At 42.9% G+C, this 22730-nt stretch overlaps 1 protein-coding gene across 1 annotated transcript; it reads right to left on the minus strand.

Annotated features, from left to right (window-relative positions):
• Nucleotides 1-2484: 2484 nt before the first annotated feature.
• dtx2 (deltex 2, E3 ubiquitin ligase) lies at nt 2485-22427 on the minus strand. The gene is given in 10 exon segments (XM_064982124.1): nt 2485-4603; nt 5764-5853; nt 7237-7398; nt 8588-8749; nt 9970-10031; nt 11540-11639; nt 11642-11712; nt 13439-13497; nt 20370-20955; nt 21552-22427. Coding segments are annotated over 10 exon segments (1869 nt in total). The 5' UTR covers nt 21862-22427; the 3' UTR covers nt 2485-4336.
• Between the last annotated feature and the right edge of the window lie 303 nt (nt 22428-22730).

Below are 22730 nucleotides of genomic sequence, written 5' to 3' on the forward strand. Positions count from 1 at the left end.
TGTTTAAAAGTATGATAGCCTTGAGATAGAATCTATTTTTCAGTCTCTCAGTCCCAGCTTTGATGCACCTGTACTGACCTCGCCTTCTGGATGGTATCGGGGTGAACAGACAGTGGTTCGGGTGGTTGTTGTCCTTGATGATCTTTTTGGCCTTCCTGTGCTTATGTACATTCCCCACCATTCCCCAGTTCATTAGCTATAATCTATAAGCTGGTGACGATGGAGAATTGCTAGCTTGTACTGCTAAAACTGCCTCTTCTGAAGTTGCCATGATGGCCCTTTGGCCAGTGGAGCCATCTGGCCTGTTCATTGTATAGCTCTGCCCTGCCACCCTGTGGAGCTTTCCAGTTACTGTTTCCTTATAAAGCATTAGTGCATTTATATCTGTCAGTAGCAATGTGATTTATTTAATGTTATAACAGTTTATTATGTTACTTCATTGTGATATTGTATTTAATTACTATTCACTCACACATTTAGAACCCCAGGTGAAAATAATTGTCCTTAAACATAACTGGAGTTGCTGACATCTTAACGAAGATTGAGGCCATCTTTTATATAACTAGCAACATTTAGTGATGGTACGTTCCTTTACAACTTCCAATATTCACTGCAACTATTTCAAATAGAAACGACTTTCTTTCAAATAGAACTTCCACTATCCAATCATCAATGAGGTGGTTCGCCCATGGCAACCCAGCCAGTGAAATAGTCTAAATATAGTAATTTGCAGTCCGGTCAGTACTACAGTTGTAATGAAGTCTCCTTCCCCCAGCCCAAGCAAGGATTTGAATTGCTCATGCTGAAGTAGATAACCGCATGGCCGCTGCCAGCGTGATTTGTGCTGCTGTGTCTCTTTATAACCACTTACTCCTCATGCATAACACGGCCGTGGAAAGAAAACCGATTCGTATTAATTAGGGATTAAAAATTCCTGGAATTTTCAATAAATTCCCTGGTTTTCCCGAAATCCGGTTGGAGGATTCCCTGAAGCCTCCAACCAGGATTTCTGTAAAACCAGGAAATTGATTGAAATTTCAAGGAATTTTGCAACCCTAGTATAAATGTTTATCTCGAAAGTTTGGGGCTATGATGATAGGGTGGCAGCAAGGAGGGTGTGTCAATTAATTAGCACAACAAGAATGGAGGTGACAGAAAAACACTGACAGATTGAAAAAACACCACAGAAACAGCCTATTTCATGATTCATTTGAAGTGAGTAGAAGCACATACAGATTATCTAATGATTTTTTTTTTAAATGACTCAGTTTCTCTGTTACCGTCTTCAGCCAAACGGGAAGAAATTCTGGTGATACCGGTATTCAGCAACGGTCTATGTATTTTTGCAAACGTGTAGCGGCAACGACGATACATGGAAAGGTATCCACGATTATCTGCTCGAGCAGCATGTGGTATCTTTGATGTAAGGGAGGGAATTCATGAATGCTCTCATTGCTGGTATATTTATGTCTTTGATACAATGCTGCCCTCTACAGAAGAAGTAGCACCAAATACTACAGTTTCATTTCAGAGAAAACCAGATTCACATAGTTTGCATGTTCGAGTTTGCATGTTCGAAACACAATACCTGCCGCAATAGTGACATATGAGGTTATTCGGGATCACAATACCTAGAGATATGTCATGGTGATCATGTGTGCCCTCTGTTACTAATGCCGCGTTCAAAATAACTAAGAACTCGCGAAAAAATATGAGTTCAAATCATGATGTCCGTGATCTTCAGGTCGGAGCTCTAGAAAGAGGCAGGAGTTCCCGAGTTGGAATACCGATCAAATACATTTTTCCCAGTCGGAGCTCGTTTTTTTCCCGAGTTCCCAGTTGTTTTGAACGCGGCATAAACATACTAGTCATCCTACGAATATGTATACTCGCTATGTCTGATTAATTAACTGTTCCATAACCTGTCTGAATTTAACATGAAAAGTAAGCGGACCAGATGTTGGATGCAAGTGCAGAGTATCGCTATTAGCGAGGCTGTTGTTTACACGCCGATGGTGTCCAGGAGTGACAGCATCTGCGCACCCGAACTAGTGTCTAGGAAGACAGCTTGGCTTTAGCAGGGTCCAGGGTGTCCTCTATCCTGAATTTTGAATAGGGACAGATTAAGCAGTTAATTAAAGTTCAGTTGATGGTGAACTAAATAATATATACAAAACGTAAAATGCAAAAGCATGCCCAAAAACAAACATAAGACAGCCCCCCAGGCAGAGGCAACGAGTCCACCTCTCTCACTGATTGCTTGCCTATCACTCACACCTCTGCTCAATCATCACTTACCAGAACCTGACCCAGTTGCTGCTAGTTCTCTAGGGATGGGATTTAGAATGTAGCCTTGGCACGAACTCCTTTCCCAACAACTCAAAAATTAAAATAAATTATTTTCAATCGATTGCTAAAGAATAAGAACCAAAGATACTTAAATGTAATTAAATTATGCTAATCAACACTACGAGTAACATGGAATTCATTTATCAGTTCTTTATTGCGGAGAACATTTTCAAAATGCTTGCATACACCTGAATACTGAGTAAAATGTAACCTAACTGGATGTTGGACAGCAGTGCTGTGGAATTGAACGATCCAGGTTAATATACCCTAAACATGCCGAAAAAGAAAAATCCAGACTGCTCTTGATGGCTATGCTATTTCGTCCAGATTGTCAGAGAAAGTGAATTGACCTGTGGTAATCGTTTTTCTGTTTTTATATCTTCTAGTGCAAAGCTGAGGGGGTAGGCCTATACTACAATTGAAGTGAAATCTTAGTAGCACTTCCCTTCCTCTTTTTAAGTGAGATCTACTCAAGGTTTTCTAAGGGTGTTTTCACACTTGGTCCCCCCCTTTTCCAGGCAATTTTTGTGAACGCATGCAGTTTGCTTAATTTGTGCATTGTGAAAACTCCCAAGAGCCCCTGAAGAGAATCAGACAGACCATCAAGAGCTGGTCAAAGTTCAGTTCGCTTGAATTCCACAGCCCAGTTCACTTTTTTAGGGCAATGTGAACACAGCCTGCCCTGGAGCTGGTTAGTTCTAAAAGGACTCGTTGCCATTTAAAAATGTAACTGGCTCAAAGATGAGCCACTTTCGTGGTACCTGTTAACTCAAGAGTTGACCAAAGTTACCTTGCCAACTCCTCAAAACAATGTACGTAGTATAGGGCTCAGGTCAAGAGTCCCTGTAAGCTTTCCAATATGCACAAACGCTTCCAAAGTTAAACTTTAAGGAGGTCTCCATACTGCTCTGTAGCTCTAAGTGGGTGTAGCAAAGCATCAGGGTCCGTATGCATAAAGCATCTCAGAGTAGGAGGGGTGATCTAGGATGAGTTTTGCCTTAGATAATGAATAAGATTACATAGGCCAGGGAGGACCTGATCAATATCAGCACTGCTACTTTGTGAATACAGGCCCAGTTTAGTCTGCATTAAGCATGACAAATCCACGTGTTTCCCATCAAATTAGGTAAAACTAAAAATATTACAAATGGTTAATGCATTTAAATATTTATATTATGCTGAACCAAAGGCAAAGTGAGAAGTTTCTCTTCCATGTTATGCTTCTTAATGAACTGGCATTTACAGACATCTGTTCCTTTACAGTGCTTTCATTACTGACAAATATGAAAATGACCAATTAAACAGTTCTCTCCCCCCTCCCATTATAACACAATCAATCAGGTACTCACTTTGCTACCATTTTGTATAGTATTTAATGTGTTTGTGTATACAGTGATTTGCCTAAGTAGGCCTACATTGCTTTTCAAGAGAAATATCACTAAAGTATTTGCATAATATACCAATTTGAAAAACAATCACAGATATTAACCTGGTAATTACTATAAGTGTTAATTAAATGCACTGTCAAAACTAAAGTGCTACCGACGTCTGTGTTCCCACGCAAGAGCTGCCACCTTTCATGGAGCATGCCAAGAGGTGCGACACATCAGGCTGCTCCAAAAAAAAAAAAAAAAAAAAGCACTATACTTTTTTCAAGAAAAGGGTTGTCTAAAATGGCACCCTATTCCCCATGTAGTGCAGTACTTTTGACCAGAACCCTATGGGGCCCTGGTCAAAAGTAGTTTACTATATAGGGAACAGGTGACTAAACCAAGAGCTGGTGGAGCGCTACTACAGCAAATAAAGTCCACGACAAACCCCACATTATCAGTATGTGCAGTATTCTGCACACTGCACTTTAACATAACATCTGCTTCGCATTGAATATTTAATAAGATAAAAAAAACAACAACATCCAAGTGGGAATGTGAATATGTTCTCTATGTTGAAGTAGTGACATTATGAGGAAACTGATTCAGGGTCAGTTTCACAGTCCAGAGTTTGACGCTCCTCCCTGGCTGGGGCCCTCCGGTTTGACCAGGCAGTCGTCGGTCACCCCCTGGGAGGACAGTTCGGACAGCACATTTTCCAGATAGTTGGGGTCCGGGTAGCCGTGGCCTGAAACGTTGGACATCATCTCAGTCTTGTGGTGGATCTCATTCCACACCACCGTGTCGGGCTCGCCCGTGGTGCTAGACGTGCCCACTGTGAAGATGAGGCGCCGCGTCCACGCTACCTTCAGCAGCTCAAGCACCTGATGTGAAATAAAAATGAAATTAGAGATGACATGCTACACACATTTATGTTTTGGATCTTCCTGAAATCAAATCCATGGAAAGGTCCTTTGGGGAAAGGATATTTGGCATACCTTTGAAGTCTGTATGCAAAACAATTAAGAAATTGAACTGGGTCATTACCTTTGTCTTATTGAAGGCACTACAATTACATAGATGCTACAAAGCAAGTCTTCGTGTCATTTGAAACCTTAACATGTGCTCTGAAATATGGGTAGTGTTTAGATCATTAAAAATAAATGTCAAAAGTAACCCTATGGATTGTACATTTCTACAAATTTAATGAGAACGAAAAGATGAACTAGAAAATGTTGTAATTTGACGATCTCCATAGATATCCAACAGCAAACTTTGCCAAGGTCACACAACCGGCTGAAGCTATTTGGCGAAAGTGCGAGTTAGCGAATGAAGGTGATTAGGCCCATGTACATTTTAGACATCCAAGAATATGACTTGGTGAAATGGTGCTACTAGCAATAGACAACAGAATACAGACAGAGGAATTTATACAAAGTGAGGATATATTATACCCCTCAAATTGTCAACATATTACTAAGACATTCAGTTATAAAATAAAGAACTTTCCTTTAAATTAATCTGTATTTTTTATCTGTTACAGTAGAGGTATGTGCATTTGATTTCACATTGACAGTGAGAGATCAGATATGGAAATTGATTTACTTTGCAAATGTATTGGGATGCATTATCAATATACCCAGCATAACATTTACCTCACTGTACAGTAAATAAGCATTCAATAAATTAAGTCAACAAAACAATTTGGAGTAGCAAATTTGGTTGCAATGAGTAGCAAATCAAATTAATATGGTAATGAGGAATTGGCACACTACATCAAGGAAGACATGTCATTATTAAATCTCTCACTCAGCATTTTTACTGAAGCTGCATAATCAGACTTCACAGACTATTTTTATCACATACAAGGATTGCGTAAGCAGAGCAGAGTCAGGGGCTATGTTCATTAGAGACCAAATTAAAGAAAGCGGCCTGAAACAGAGGAACTAGGTGGTCTTAAGAAACGCTTATTTTTGTATTTGATTCTGTTTGCAGAGAGTCTGTCCGTTCTGCTATAGAGGCTTTAGAGGTGTTAGCTGCTTACCTTTCGGCCCTTGTCGTTGTCTGGGAGGAAGCAGAAGCGAGGGAAGCCTCTACAGGTGTATGGCTGCCCCGGGTTAGGGTGCTCTGGACCCTGGAGAGAGAAATAATATTTAGTCATTTATCCAGAGCGATTTATATGCAGTAGCCCCGGGGAGAACAGAGAGAAACACGAGATTAGAACATTGAGTGATGTTCTAGAGTTGTCCCTATTAACACCATCAACGTTTCCCTTTACCGTGGCAATTGTGATAGAATCAACGCAATAACCACTTTAAATGCAACATACCGAAACAGGCAGAACGCATTGGAGTAGGATTCTATTGCCCACAACTCAGCCCATAATCTACAACCAGTGCGGCATAAACAATAAGAGCTGCAGTGGGCCTATATACAGAAAGACCATTGGCATATATGGATCTGTGCCATTTACTTTGAACTGGACTGTTTATACAGCTGTGGTCGTGAATATATGCACTTGTTTTGAGATCAAAGCAAGAGCCGCATGTAGGTACGTATGCATATTTTGTTCATATCCTTTGCTAGTTAGTTATTAGCCCAGTTATAGCTAAATTTGTAGTCAGCAATAGGGGAGTGATTGCTTCCAACAAGAGTACAAAGCATGTACATTTCTGGACATATTGGAAAAGGGAGTCCGGTAAAGAGCTTTTTTTTGTCATAAAGGGGTAGTGTTGTATTTTGAGACCAGCTTGAATAAGCTAAGTAACCAATAGGCAGGGGGTAGCATAATTTGTGTCATTCGCTGTAATAAGTGGTATGGGAATAATGATGCATTTTATTTTGTAAAGTGGTTTCTTGCGTCAAACACCATAACTTTTTCAGTCACCTTGTCTGAAAGACAAGCGGCTAAACAGGTTAATGTCAATGCTTGCATATTTTTTTTCTAAAGTACTATGGAATATAGGACAACATTGAACACCATACATTCACTGCTACTGTAGGCTCAAGGATAGAGCAGCTATTTTCATGTTATGGGATGCATTTCCTCCAGTGTTTTTTTTTCGCTTTTTTTTTTCTTCAGCAGACCTGAAATTCTCAGTGCCAGAAAAAAAAATAGAGGGAACATTGCTTACAGGAGCAATTAGAGTTAAGTGCCTTGCTCAAGGGCACAGTGCCATTTTTCACCTCGTCTGCTGGGGGTATTCCAACCAGCGGCCTTTCGGTTACTGGCCCAATGATCTTAACCAGTAGGCTTGTTGACGGGGAAGATAGATGAGAATACTGACATGAGGGGAAGGCGCAGGTCCAATCACGCATCTGTATCTCTTGGCCCATCTGAATGGTATGGTTTCAGTCAGAAAGAACCTTAGGATAGTGGCAAGCCTCGTTTTTGTTACAGCGTCGGTGGAGCAAAAGCATGCTTGCACACCTGCCCGGACTAAGATATGCCCACCCCAGACTCAGTGTGTTAATGAGTGAGTGGTGTGTGTGTGTGTGTGTGTGTGTGTGTGTCTACCTGTATCCCAGGGGGAATGCTGTAAATTATCTGGATAGTTCCACAGTCTGGGTGGCCGGGGAGGGACTGTGCAATACTATAGATCTCCATCTTGCCCTTGGGCTGGGTCCCAGTCTTCTCCCCGTAGATTGTCTTGCATGACGGGCACTGGAGGCTGCCATCCTGGAAGGGGACAGAGTCAGAATCGCAGATTTTCTTTAAAAATGGTTACTCAACTGATAAGGTACACCAATCTAGTACCAGGTCTGAACAACCATTTCCTCCAGAACAGCTTGAATTCATCGGGGCATGGACTCAACTAGATATGGCATTCAAATGTTTCACAATTTGTATCAAGGGCCCTAACATGTGCCAGGAAAACATTACTCATAGCATCACACCACAAACCTGTACCGTTGACACTAGGCAGGATGGGGTCCATGAACTCTTGCTGCTTATGCCAAATCCTGACTGCCATCAGCATGACGGAACAGGAACCGGGATTCATCGGTACAGGCAATGTTTTTCCACTGCTCAGTAGTCCAGTGTTGGTGATCACATGTCCACTGGAGCTGATTCTTGTTTTTAGCTAATAGGAGTGCAAACCGTTGTGGTCATCTACTGCAATAGCCCATCCGTGACAAGGACCAACGAGTTGTGCGTTCCGGGATGCCGTTCTGCACACCACTTAGTTGCCAGTTTGTGGACTGCCTGTTAGTTCGCACGATTCTTGCCATTCTCCTTCAACCCCTCTCCTCAACCCGAGACACTGTCGTGCGTGAAAAGTCAAGGAGGCTGGTCGTTTGAGATACTGGAACCAGCACGCCTGACACCAACGATCATACCATGATCAAAGTTGCTTAAGTCACTTGTTTTGTCCATTCTAAAGTTCAACCGAACAGTAACTGAATGCCTCGATGTCTGCTTTATATAGCAAGCCACAGCCATGTGACTCACTGTTTGTTGGAGTTCACAATTTTCTTGAACGTGGTGGTGTACCTATTCAACTGGCCACCGAGTGTATAAGAATATCACCATAAACTAAAATGTTAGCCTGATTTCACCATATAGGATAATGTTTATGATATGTTGTGGGTAACACTTAACTTTTAGCCTGCAGTTATAATGCTTCATTACTGTAACTATTCAGTCTTTTTTCTTAATTTTTACAAAAAAAAAAATAGTCGTTGCTATAAATGAGAATGTGTTCAGTTAACTTAACTGGTAAAATAAATAAAATGCAAGTACATGCCTTTATAGTTCCTTAAGTCTTATTTTACATTAATGTATTTTTAGGACAATATGTGGGCTCAAGACATCAAGCCATTGAATTACATTTGAAAGTCATTATTAGGATCTCTGTGGCGCCCACCTTGGTTCCATTGTTGTACATGGCAAGCATGCAGAGCATGTGCAAGGTGTGTCCACACTTGGTGAACTTTCCCACAGCGCCGGGTGGGATGGATTGTGCTCCCTCGGACGCCACGGCGTAATCCGACGGACACGACAGCCGGTCCATACAGATGATGCAGTCCTAAAACCACAGGGACAATATATTAAAGGTGTGAAAATATATTTAATTTCTTCCCGTTACACGGAGGTCTATACACACATTTGCACGGGCAATACATTTATGGTCCTAAAAGTAAAAGATTTGCCATTTAAAGAGTTAATTTAAATGTGGCATAAACCAGTCATGTTGTCATCAGTTTGTCAAACAAAGCACTTCAAAAGACTCATGTAGGCTACCTATGCACGTTCATCCACTCGAATAACTCAAGCATCCAAACATTGTACTGTGCAACCGCCATTTGATAAATGGAAAGAGACATGGTTATAAAATATCAAAAAGTGTAGGCCTAATGACATTCAGCGATTGTCATTAGGTCTTCACTTGAAGCCTTAAATGATTGATGCCTCCACTGCTGTCCCTGCTCGCCTCAGTCAGTCATCGCTGCCTTGGCAAAAAATTCTGTGCTCAACAAACCACACCGCATTTTAGAGTCCATTCGCACATTTTTCACGTGGTAGTAATACATGAGGGTGTAATAGCATCTTAGCTCACTTTCCACCATTTCATTTGTTGAGAATCTGTACCAGACCATACCTACTTTCACCCCAGGTTATGCTGTACATGTAATTACATGATAACAAGAATGACAGGATCTGTATATGATATTATATCATGAGTCTATAAATTGAGGTTGGGATGACTTGGTGATATGGATGGAGTATTGTTTATTTCTATGCAAAACCGCAGTTGGCTTGTTCAAACTACTTTAGAAATAACCTGTGTTCATTTTAGAGCAATCATATTTCTCTCAACTTGCATATTGCACTTCCTCTGCAAAATAAAATGTTTCTTCAATACAAAGTGGTTTAGTATAAAAAAAAATATATATATTTTTTCAAATCACCTGTGTCATATGAATGAATCATCTTCACAAAATGGTTTCAAAAGATCTGAGATGAACTATACCTGCTTTTGTTTACATATAGTTTATTTCATGCCTACCGTGATTCAGTGTACCAGAACGAGGAAACATGACTGATTCTCCTGCAAGAACCCTTCTTCCGTGAGTGTTGAGTAAAGAGGGCGGGGAGGAGTTTTCCTAGGTACAGATCTAGTGGAAACCTAACCTTAACCATTAGTGGGGAACATGCTAAAATGACCAAAGATAAGCATCTAGGGGCAACTTCACCCCACACCAATAGAAAGAGGGAGGAGGGGATCTTTGACATTGAAATGCGTACCTCGTCTTGAGCAGAGGCCACTTCCTCCATGTAGCGGTGAATGACATCCTCTGGTTTCTGGGCTGGGGGGACAGCGGACAATGAACAGGGTTGGAGAGACGCCCACCAGACGACAGACAAAACCACACTCAGTCCCTCAATTTACAGACAGGACATTCGACAACACAGGAGGGATTATAATAAGAAATCAAATAAAAAACATGGTCTTTAGTGTTGCTTTTTTAAACCATTTCAGTGGAAACTAGTGGTAGCCTAGTTGTTTTGCAGTTTGCTATTGAACACATTATGTTCACCCCCCCAATTTTTTTTTTTCAATTTTATAGCATATAGTTAGTGTTTTAACTGACAATTCACTTTGTTGTATTTTATATTTCTGCAGAAATAAGACTCATCCTGCAGATGTAGCCTACACACTTCACTGCAGCTCAAACTTTTGGCCGGCTTCGTTGGCAAATCTGTACCATACAAAAGCACTGCTCAAAGATGTAACATGAGTCGACAGATTTAGGCACACAGTATTAATGCATGACAGTTGTGGATGAATGGGAAAGAAGAGGGTTAGAGATTGACACTTATCCACCAATGTACCAAAAGCACACTCTTCCTTAGTTAGGGGCTGGTGTCCCAAATGCCACCCTATTCACAACATAGGGCTCTGTTCAAAATCAGTGCACTATAAGGAATAGGATGCCATTTGGGATGAAGCTTCATTGTTAGATGATTTGTGAGTATCAGTCTGTTCTGGAACAGCTACAAGGTAAGTAAGCAACTCAGCGTTGAGTTTAGGGGTTCTGTTTTGAGCTGCAACCTTGTAACCAAACAGCAAGATTAGGGCCTAGTTCACACCACTGTTAGCTAATGAACACTGTCGACTGCCAAGCAACAATTACAACTCACTGATTTATGGATAGGAATGATGATTGAGTCACAGATTAGCAAATGATTCTTACAGTGAAAGTGAGCATTGGAATGCGATAGAAGAGAGCACACGTAAAAGGAAAAATAAAAAGCTATACAAGCCTGCAGAAAATCTAAACAGTGCCTTTGATTCAGGTTAAGAACACAATATTTGATTTTAAAAAGATAAGATATTTTTTTACAATTTATTGATAGAAGGTTCCTTACCCTGAAATTAGTGTGTACCAGGAGAAAATGTAAATCGATGGTTCAGGTTTCTTTAAACAGCCACGACAAAAAGCTGAAAGTCAATGGGAGTGATAGGGACACCGTGCAATGTCTATGTTTTTTGGCAAATCACCTTTAAGTAAAGTCAAACTCAGATTTCAGTTTCCCCCCACCACTCCCATTGATTCTAAGAATTGTGTATTGAATAGTGAGCTCCTAAAACTGAGTGAGAATAGGAATTACTGGCTCGGACATCTCCAAGGTTTCACAAGGCAGGCATTCGTTTTTAACCACAAGGCACATAAAAAAATATCAACATGCATAACAAGCCAAATATTCTAACTTAGGGATTTGGGATAGCAACGATGGAAAGCATTGGATGTGACGAAGCACAGAGCTGGATGCAAGCCAATGGGGAGTTGGTGGGGGAAGGTGGCGTAGCTACCTGTCCTGTGCTGCCTCTTTGCCCTCCTAACCGAGCTGCTGCTGTGAGTTTTGGAGCCTGCGGGCCTGCTGGTGCTGCTGGGGGGAGGAGGAACGGAGGAGGAGGGGTGCGGGAGGGGGCACTCGTGAAGCGCACGCCGAGTCCCACTGCTGACATCAAAATGGAGGCCATGCCTGGAGTAAGAGGCCCCGGGGAGACATGCAGAGGGGGTGGGGTCAGTCAGGGGAGGAGAAACCAAACAGATGAGACATGGTGGATAAAGCAGCGAGTGACTAAGGGGGGGGTGACTTACTCATGGACAGGAGGGCATTATATTGGGAAGTTTGGTAGGCGCTTCCAGCTTGGTACGGCTAGATAACGTCAGATTCAGGATTAATAAGTCATCAGGATTTATACAGTAAGTAACATGTTGGCCTAATAAATGTGGGCTGATATGATAAAGTGCGTTTATTGCAGTGCTGTAATTGATTTCCTTTCAAAAAGTGCTATTGTTCGGTTCTGCCTCAATACTACATGGTATTGTGTAATTTTGATATTGGAGTAATTTCATGAAATGTAAAAAAAAAAAAAAAAAAATATGCCAAAGGAAAATCTTCAGAAGCCCTCCACAAAACATTTCAGCACAAATGTGTTCCTCACAGATCATGGCTCAACCTTTTGAACAGTCACTAACAAAAGAAGCTGAATTGCTGTTAGGCTAGCAATGGATACTATCTGCTGGGTCAACGGCATAGTCCTCTCAAAAAAAAGAAGGTTTTAGCGTAAAAAGCTAAACTGCTAGCTAAGAGATTCTGGACATTCCTAAATAACCTGCAAAAAAAAAAACGTTTGGATGAAACACCACCACCCTAGGAGTAACGAAAATAAAAATAGTGATCTGGGCCTCCTGAGTGGTGCAGCGGTCTAAGGCACTGAGGCGTCACTACAGACCCGGGTTTGATCCCGGGCAGAATCACAATTGGCAGTGATCGGGAGTCCCATAGGCGGGGGGGAGCTTTACATGACTCATTGCGCTCTAGCGACTCCTGGCAGTCCGGGCGCCTGCAGGCTGACCTAGGTCGTCAGGTGAACAGTGTTTCCTCCGACACATCGCTGCGGCTGGCTTCCGGGTTAGGCGAGCAGGTGTTAAGCAGTTTAGCAGGTCATGTTTCGGAGGACGCATGACTCAAATTTCACCTCCCAAGCCCATAGGGGAGTTGCTGCGATAAGACAATATCAAAATTGGGGAGAAGGGGGTAAAATACAAAATAAAGTAACCCCTTTTCACTAAACCCCAAACACAAGACTACATTGGAAAACAAACGCCATCGTGGGTGGGCAAACGACCAGAGCAAAACAGGTCTGTACAGTGATAGGCCAGCTGTCCAGAGAGACACAAATTACTTTCCCACCACCGACAGGAGCTATGGTCACTGCCATGAAATCACAAAAAAAATATGTATCGCTGCTTTAATAACTGATAAACAAAAAGGTGTGCCTCTAAAATCTGTCAGGTCTATGAGATAAGCTTACTAAACCACGGTTGCTGAACAGTGCAGTCGAATGTGTAGACCACTTCTGGTGTATCAGCAGTCTTTGTTAAGACTTTAGCTTGCTATAGGCCACACATTTGGCTGAAACAATGTATGCTTACTAATATTGATTTTAGAGTTGTGCTATTTTTGTCAAGTTTTGCTCCCGAACAGACTGACACTCAGAAGATAGAGTTGCGTGTCTACACTGACAAGTTACTGTTACTTTCAAACCAAGGTATAAAATTCATGGAGCAGACAGTTCTGCCATCACCACCAAGAAAAACAAAGCTTGATCCAAACCACTACAATTCACATTGATAGTAACTGAAAATACAGGTAGTACCACATGGTGGACGTTTGGATTAATTGCTTGGGACTGCTTTACCTGCAAGGGCTGAGCTCACACTGGTGGATCCATTCCGTTGCAGAGGGATGGCGGGGACACTGCAGCAGAGGAAACGGGAAAACAGACATTAATGAATCCATACACCATTGCTTTTGCAAACAAGTGAGAAACTGATGTGGTCGGTTCTCTGAAAGTTTGAACACACTAGATCAGGGGTCTCCAACCTTTTCTACATGAGAGCTACTTAAAATATATACACTACCATTCAAAAGTTCAGGGTCACTTAGAAATGTCCTTGTTTTTGAAAGCAAAGCACATTGGACCATTAAAATATCAAATTGATCAGAAATACAGTGTAGACATTGTTACTGTTGGAGGAAACTGACATTTTTATGGAATATCTACAGAGGCCCATTATCAGCAACCATCACTCCTGTGTTCCAATGGTACGTTGTGTTAGCTAATCCATGTTTATCATTTAAAGGCAAATTGATAATTTCATGACCATTTTGCAATTAATGTCAGCACAGCTGAAAACTGTTCCGATTAAAAAAGCAATAAAACTGGCCTTCTTTAGACTAGTTGAGTATCTGAAAATCGTCAGTCTATTTTTGTTCTGAGAAACGAAAGCTATTCCATGCGAGAAATTGCCAGGGAGCTGAAGATCTCGTACAATGCTGTGTACTACTTAAAATTATAAACTTGAATTAGCTAACACAACACGCCATTGGAACACAGGAGTGATGGTTGCTGATAATTGGCCTCTATACGCCCATGTAGATATTCCATTAAAAAGTAGCCGTTTCCAGCTAGTCATTTACAAAAGTATCAATGTCTATCTACACTGTATTTCTGATCAATTTGATGTTATTTTAAAATGGACAAAAAATGTTTGCTTTTATTTCAAAAACAAGAATTAAGGGACCCCAAACTTTTGAACAGTAGTGTACATCCGAGGTGAGGATCTACAGATTTACTCACGTGTACACCTGTCACGGCTGGGGTCTGCCCCTATATGTACACCCCATTGCCGCGAAACACGCCCTCTACATCTTTGAGGCACCTCTAGCACCGTGGAGAATTGGAGTGATCTTCCTCACATAACCGTGGTTACATACATAATTAAGATTGTGATTTTCTGGATATAGTGAAACATTGTAGGATTTTTAATGAATTTACTTGCAAATTATGGTGGAAAATAAGTATTTGGTCACCTACAAACAAGCAAGATTTCTGGCTCTCACAGACCTGTAACTTCTTCTTTAAGAGGCTCCTCTGTCCACCACTACCTATATTAATGGCACCTGTTTGAACTTGTTATCAGTATAAAAGACACCTGTCCACAACCTCAAATAGTCACACTCCAAATTCCACTATGGCCAAGATCAAAGAGCACCAGAAACAAAATTGTAGACCTGCCCAGGCTGGGAAGACTGAATCTGCAATAGGTAAACAGCTTGGTTTGAAGAAATCAACTGTGGGAGCAATTATTATGAAATGGAAGACATAGAAGACCACTGATAATCTCCCTTGATCTGGGGCTCCACGCAAGATCTCACCCCGTGGGGTCAAAATGATCACAAGAACAGTGAGAAAAAAATCCCAGAACCACACAGGTGGACCTAGTGAATGACCTGCAGAGAGCTGGGACCAAAGTAACAAAGCCTACCATCAGTAACACATTAAGCCGCCAGGGACTCAAATCCTGCAGTGCCAGACGTGTCCCCCTGCTTAAGCCAGTACATGTCCAGGCCCGTCTGAAGTTTGCTAGAGAGCATTTGGATGATCCAGAAGAAGATTGGGAGAATGTCATATGGTCAGATGAAACCAAAATATAACTTGTTGGTAAAAACTCAACTCATCGTGTTTGGAGGACAAAGAATCCTGAGTTGCATCCAAAGAACACCATACGTACTGTGAAGCATGGGGTGGAAAATCATGCTTTGGGGATGTGTTTCTGCAAAGGGACCAGGACGACTGATCTGTGTAAAGGAAAGAATGGGACCATGTATCGTGAGATTGAGTGAAAAACTCCTTCCATCAGCAAGGGCATTGAAGATGAAACGTGGCTGGGTCTTTCAGCATGACAATGATCCCAAACACACCGCCCGGGCAACGAAGGAATGGCTTCGTAAGAAGCATTTCAAGGTCCTGGAGTGGCCTAGCCAGTCTCCAGATCTCAACCCCATAGAAAATCTTTGGTGGGAGTTGAAAGTCAGTGTTGCCCAGCAACAGCCCCAAAACATCACTGCTCTAGAGGAGATATGCATGGAGGAATGGGCCAAAATACCAGCAACAGTGTGAAAACCTTGTGAAGACTTACAGAAAACATTTGACCTCTCATTGCCAACAAAGGGTATATAACAAAGTATTGAGAAGTATTTGGTCAATAACAAAAGTTTATTTTCCACCATAATTTGCAAATAAATTAATAAAAAAAATCCTTCAATGTGATTCTCTGGATTTTCTTTCCCATTTTGTCTGTCATAGTTGAAGTGTACCTATGATGAAAATTACAGGCCTCATCTTTTTAAGTGGGAGAACTTGCACAATTGGTGGCTGACTAAATACTTTTTTGCTCCACTGTATACCCGTAACAGATATAGTTGGTGCAAGAGGGACATGGCCAGCCAGTGGCAAAGTCCTTGCCCGGGATGAGACACAGGGGGCGTCAATGTGGAAGGGGTGTCCCGGGAAGATGTCCCCGGAAGGGGAAGCGACACCCAGGACCGCCGAATCAACCGCAGAGGGAGGTGCCACATTTACCAGATGGTACATAGCAAAGGTGCAAGATGAAGCCCAGCTGGCCGCAGCAGATTTCAGCGAGGGGCACTCCTCTCAGTAGTGCTGCGCCACCTGGGGATGTAGGATCCAGCCCCATGGTGGCTGGCCTGCACTCGAGAGCATATCCGCTGCCACATTCAGGATGCCAGGTATGTGGACGTTGAGATGCTAGATGTTCCTGAGCCCAGAGAAGGAGCTCCCGTGTAAGCCACCACTATGGGTGTTGTCCTGGTGAGAACGGACATGTCTTCACTTGAGATGTACAAGGAAAGACTGAAGGGCCAGCAGTACAGCTCAGAGCTCTAGTGTATAGATGTGCCTGCCGCTCCAAGGGGGTAGTCGACAGCCGACCTGCCCTTGGTCACACCCCCCCAGCCAATCTGGGAGACGTCTGTGCTGACCGGCGGCACAATCTCCACTCCACCTCAGAGTAAGGAATGACATCGCCACCTCAATGCCCTGAGGCATTGCGTGGTCACTCACAGCTGGCGGTGGCGCTTCGGATGCAGCCAATGGGAGTTGAACCACCATTGAAGAGGCCGGAGATGGAGCAGGCCCAGGGGAATCAGCAATGAGGCCCGCCATCAGCAAGCCCAACAGGAGTTGGCAGGTTAGGGCGGATACCACCCGCACCTGTCGAAAGGACAGCATCCATGCACTTTGTGAAAGTGTGGGGTGCCAAAGAGAGGCCGAAGGGAAGAACCATGAATTCGTAAGCCGTCCCTTTGAAAGCAAATCGGAGATACTGCCAATGAGCTGGGTGAACAGGAACATGGAAGTACGCATCCCTCAGGTCCAGCTTCATAAACCACTGGTCCCTGGACACGGCCTGCAAAACACAGGCCGGGGACAGCATGTGGAAACCTCAGTACCTTCAAGTACCCATTGAGGTTGCGGAGGGCCAGAATCGTACGACACCACAAAATAAGTGTAGTGGCAGAGGAAGTGGCAGAGGAAGGGTGTGCCGACCTCTGGCGCCACGTCCCTATGGCGGTGACGATTGACAGGCTGTTTCTCCATCACACGCTATGCCCCTCCCCGCTTTCGTTCCTCAGCATGAGGCAGGAGGGGGAATCCTCCACTTGGAGGAATAGGAACCTGGTGAGGGATAAATTACCCAGTACCTCTGCAAAAAACAGTGAAGAAAAAGTGGGAAAAACAGGCAGACAAAATAAAATAAAAAACAGCAACCAGGTAATGGATTTGATATGCGTTTTATTTACTTTAATTTTTATTATGCCAACTACAATATTACCTAGCCGGTTTAATATCCAAGCAGAAAACAAAACCATATGATGGAGTAACTCCGTTAAGGAACTCCAAAGTTAATGTCTCAACGTAGTGGCAGTCCACCACGATATTCTTACATTCTGCAGGGGAAGAACAAGAAAAAAAAAACACTGTAGGGGAATTAGCAGAGAGCCCGGGCATGTTAAAGCAATTCACAACATACATAGCTTGCCGTCCGGCTTGTTCTGTGTAAGGAAAACAGTTTGTGGCAGCAAGAGCCACCAATATATTAATAGATGCACAAGGAGTTCTAGTGTAACGCTAACAAAATACAAGCATGACAAACCACGGGCGGAAGATACAGATCAACCGTGCACAGCAAGTGGAGCACTCAAGAGGGGGTGGCCACATGGGCAGCTGCTCCAGGCTACAAACAGCCAGTGAGTATACTTCCACGCAAGATATTACACTTACCAGTAACTTACCAAGCGATTTTCAGAAAGTTTGTACCTCAAACCATAAGGACGTCCACCGAGAAAATGAAAGAGAATGTGTGTCGCAGCCATGGGGTCTAACATACATACACATAGTGAAACATTACACACGCAGGGGGCCTACCGAAGTTGAGCACATCCAGTGTCAGACGCTTTTCTGTGTGCTTTTTCTCCAAGCTGATAAGGCTTTGGAGTACAATGTGAATGTCACAGTATGTTCATTTTTATGTTAAACATTGCGCCATGCTGCCATCTTTTCTCCACAAAATGTATTTTAACGCTCTGTAGCATCACGGCTGCCTCAAAGCTTTCAAGAAAAAGTGCCAGGAAGGTATTCTTGAAAAAACAAAAAAAGAAGCAATAACTGTCACAAGAATAACATACTGGTATGCAGACTTTCTTCCCTGTGCTTTGTTTGTCACAAGGAGTGACAAAGCTTAGGCCTACTACTATCAGGGACCGCATGGTAACAACAATGGGAGGAAGTGTGTGAGATGCACCAGTTAATGTAATGTGACCCTTACATTACGAGCAGAGCTTTGGGTCCCAAATCTGGTTTTCTATCCACTGCAAAAAAATTCTGCGTATCACCACTTCCTCTTTAGAGGACATCAATCACTGTGACATATTGTAACCCCAGACCAATGTGTCAAATAGCTCAACATAATTTTAAAACATAAATAAATCTATTCAAAACAACAATTTGTTTTAAGTATGCATTTACGTAAACAGTCCAATTCTGATCTTTGCCACTAATTGGGCAAAATTTTACAATTGGACTGCCTGTGGAGACGCATCCTCAATGTCAGAGCCCCTAACAGTAGGCTGTTTAATTAGTGCTCGTCAACCGATAGCTGCCCGCACCTGCCCGCCCGCCCAGCATCACTACTCTGGACGGTTCTGACTTAGAATAAGTGGACAATTTTATTTGAAGTTGTCCACATATTCTGTCTGGTTAGATTGTAAACTCTCCTTCCAGACTCACATTCACAATCCAAAATTAAATCTAGAATTGCCTTCCTATTTCACAACAAAGCATCCTTCACTCATGCTGCCAAACCTACCATCGTAAAACAGACTATCCTACCGATCCTTGACTTCGGCAATGTAATTTACAAAATAGCCTCCAACACTCTACTCAGCAAATTGGATGTAGTCTATTACAGTGCCATTCGTTTTGTCACCAAAGCCCCATATACTACCCACCACTGCGACCTGCATGCTATCGTTGACTGGCCCTTGCTTCATATTCACCGCCAAACCCAATGGCTCCAGGTCATCTATAAATTTTTGCTAGGTAAAACCCTGCCTACTCTCAGCTCACTGGTCACCATAGCAGCACCCACCCATAGCACACGCTCCAGAAAGTATATTTTACTGGTCATCCCCAAAGCCAATTCTTCCTTTGGCTGCCTTTCCTTCCAGTTCTCTGCTGCCAATGACCAATGAACGAATTGCAAAAATCACTGAAGCTGGAGACCCATATCTCCCTCTCTAACTTTAAGCACCAGCTGTCAGAACAGCTCACAGATCACTGCACCAGAACATACCCCATCTGTAAACAGCCCATCCAACTACCTCATCCCCATACTGTTCTTTTTTTTTGCTCCTTTGCACCGTATCTCTACTTGGACATTGAGCTTCTACACATCAATCCAGTGTTTAATTGCTAAATTGTAATTATTTCACCACTATGGCCTATGTTTGACTTGCTATATTGTATTTACTTTGCCACCATGGCCTTTTTTTTTGCCTTTACCTCATTTGCTCACATCGGTGCGGCAGGGTAGCCTAGTGGTTAGAGCGTTGGACTAGTAATTGAAAGGTTGCAAGTTCAGATCCCCGAGCTGACAAGGTACACATCCGTCGTTCTGCCCCTGAACAGGCAGTTAACCCACTGTTCCTAGGCAGTCATTGAAAATAAGAATTTGTTCTTAACTGACTTGCCTGGTTAAATAAAGGTAAAAAAATAAAAATAAACATCGTATATAGACTTGTTTATACTGTATTATTGACTGTATGTTTGTTTTGCTCCATGTGTAACTCTGTTGTTGTATGTGTCGAACTGCTTTGCTTTATCTTGGCCAGGTCGCAATTGTAAATGAGAACTTGTTCTCAACTTGCCTACCTGGTTAAATAAAGGTGAAATAAATAAATATTTATTGCCTTACCTCTAATCTTATCTCATTTGCACACACTGTATATAGACTTTTCTATTGTGTTATTGACTGTATGTTTGTTTATTCCATGTGTAACTCTGTTGTTTAGTCGCACTGCTTTGCTTTATCTTGGCCAGGTCGCAGTTGTAAATGAGAACTTGTTCTCAACTGGCATACCAGGTTAAATAAAATACAAATTAAATGTAAAAAAAAAATCAGCGCATAGAGTTACTCAAGTGGGTAGTATAAATAGATAAGCTGCTAAATTAGACAACAATGACTATTCAAACAAAGCCAACCTACCTTAAGCCATTGCCACTGGTAGGGTAAGACAGTGGAGGTCCAGGGAACTGACTAGCGGAGGGTGTCGGGGGCCAGGGACCACCCCACGCCATGCCCCCCACAGAAAGCGGCCTCCTGGGGTAGGGCGAGTACACCGAGGTGGGGTGAGCTCCAGCCGCCCTGCTGGGGCCCTGGAAGCTGGGTCGGCTCAGCTGCCCAGAGGAGAAGGAGTGGCGTGAACGGCTGGGCATGGGGCCAGTGCAGCTGTGGCTCAGACACTGGTGGCAGGAGCAAGCCGGGCCCGAGTGGATGACGGAGGCGCCAGACGCCAGCGGGTAGGGGAAGTTACCCTGCCGTCGGACCTGCCGCCTGAAGCCTGTGGCCTTGTTGACCTGGGCCAGCGCTGTGAGGTCCACTATGTAGTTATAGCCATGTGAGGCCATATCCGCAGTGGCCTGCCGTGCCAGGTAGCTGTGTTCTAGTAGAATAGAAGTGCGAGTCTCATACGGAGTCCATCCTCCTTCGTCATTTGCCCACTCCCAATATACTCCGCTACCCAAGCCTGAGGCCTGGGCAAACAATTGACGGCGTACAGACCGCGTTTTCCCTGGAAAGATAACACAGTGAATTCATACTTAGAGGTAAAGGTGCCTCGCACAGACAATTTTGCAGTAGACGTCACACGTCAGTGAATGTCTTACTGTGTATTATAGTCTAGTACCTAGTGGTGTGCCTTCATGTCAGCTAAGCATTACACTACACATCCTGTGCTATTGAGAAGACTTCCTGCTGTTTTTCTCCCTTTTCCTGGACAAGTTTGTATCACAGGCTGCAGGTGTCAAAGGACATTTGGACTTGTCCAAACCGCCCCACCTTCCAACAAAGAGACTTGGCTGTATCACTGCCTACTATCATGTCTGTCACGTTCGTTTTCGAGTTAGCCAGCTACCCAACTAGTTACCCAAAGAAAACATTGACATCGCTGGAAAACACCACGACTGTTCGCTATCGATGTTAGCAAGATAAGCAATGCTATTGTCTTTGGTTTATGGAGGCTAACTACAACAGCTAGCTAACGTAAATTAACTAACGATGCGCTAGCTAGGGCACAACAAAGCTCGAAAGCTTCAGTTAATTTGTAAGTGTAATAACTAGCTACTGTTAGCTAGCTACATCACACACACACTGGCTTAATTCCCTTACCTGTATCTTGGCGGAACTGGTTCAAGCTTGGTATGTCTATGAGATAAGGCGACAAGCTGGGATCGGATTGTCCTAGGCTGATGCTGGTGGAGCCAGGACCCCCACCTCTGTGTCCCCGCGGAGAGAAGTATTGTTCGATATAGCCGCTCACCTGGCCGCTATATGGTCGCCAGAAGCCAAGATCATCCTGCCATTCCCATACAACGACCATAGGCTGAGATTGTCCAGGTGCTACCAATGTCGGTGTAGAGAGAGAGGGTCCATTTCTCGACCCATTTATCCCCACACATGAGCTAGAGGCAGTAGCCATATTTTACAGATAGTAGCGATACGTCAAATTCAGTAAACGATAGAAAAAGCTGATGCTAGCTAATTCAGCTAACGTAGCAAGCTAGGCTAAGAAGCTAAATCAGATGGACAAAAACACGTTAACACTTTGCCAAACTACAGGACACCCTGCAGCTACACTATCAATAAATTGTAGCGATCAAACCTAACTAAATTAGCTAGCTAGCAAAACATCTTCAATTTGCAAGATGTAGCTAAAGTTAGCTTGCTTGGATTATTAAAATGACCCATTTTTACAAGGACTGATTCGAGGTCAGGCGGCAAACACTCAAGCAAATTGTTTAAAAGCATTTTGGCAAACCTTGCGAAGCAATAAATCTTTAGATGCGGAAATATATTGAGCTATGCTAGCTTACTAATCATTGCATTCCAACAAACTCAAACTGGCTAGCTACGCAAACCACAGATAAACCAAACAGTCGGAACAATCGTTGCTTGGCAAATGACGACATGCGCACATCATTGTATTTTTAAAGCTCCAATGCAGCCGTTTTTACCTCAATATCAAATCATTTCTGGGTAACAATTAAGTACCTTACTGTGATTGTTTTCAATTAAAATGGTCAAAAACAAACAAAAATATCAATTTCTCAAGCAAAAATTTAGATAGGACTGCTGAGAGTGGTGAGGGGAAAACTGACAACTAGCTGTCATTGGCAGAAAGCTTTGGAACTCTCTTTCTTATTGGTCTATTAACTAATTTACTGCCTGGTGATGTCACTACACAGGCCAAAATTCCATCCCACCAAAACAGACAGACATAACATGTGGCCTTTTCAAACAGCACTTAACACTAAAAGTGCATTATCATAATTTCACAGTATTATTTCA

Source organism: Oncorhynchus masou, chromosome 12 (assembly GCF_036934945.1).
Source record: "Oncorhynchus masou masou isolate Uvic2021 chromosome 12, UVic_Omas_1.1, whole genome shotgun sequence".
Lineage (NCBI taxonomy): Eukaryota > Metazoa > Chordata > Actinopteri > Salmoniformes > Salmonidae > Oncorhynchus > Oncorhynchus masou.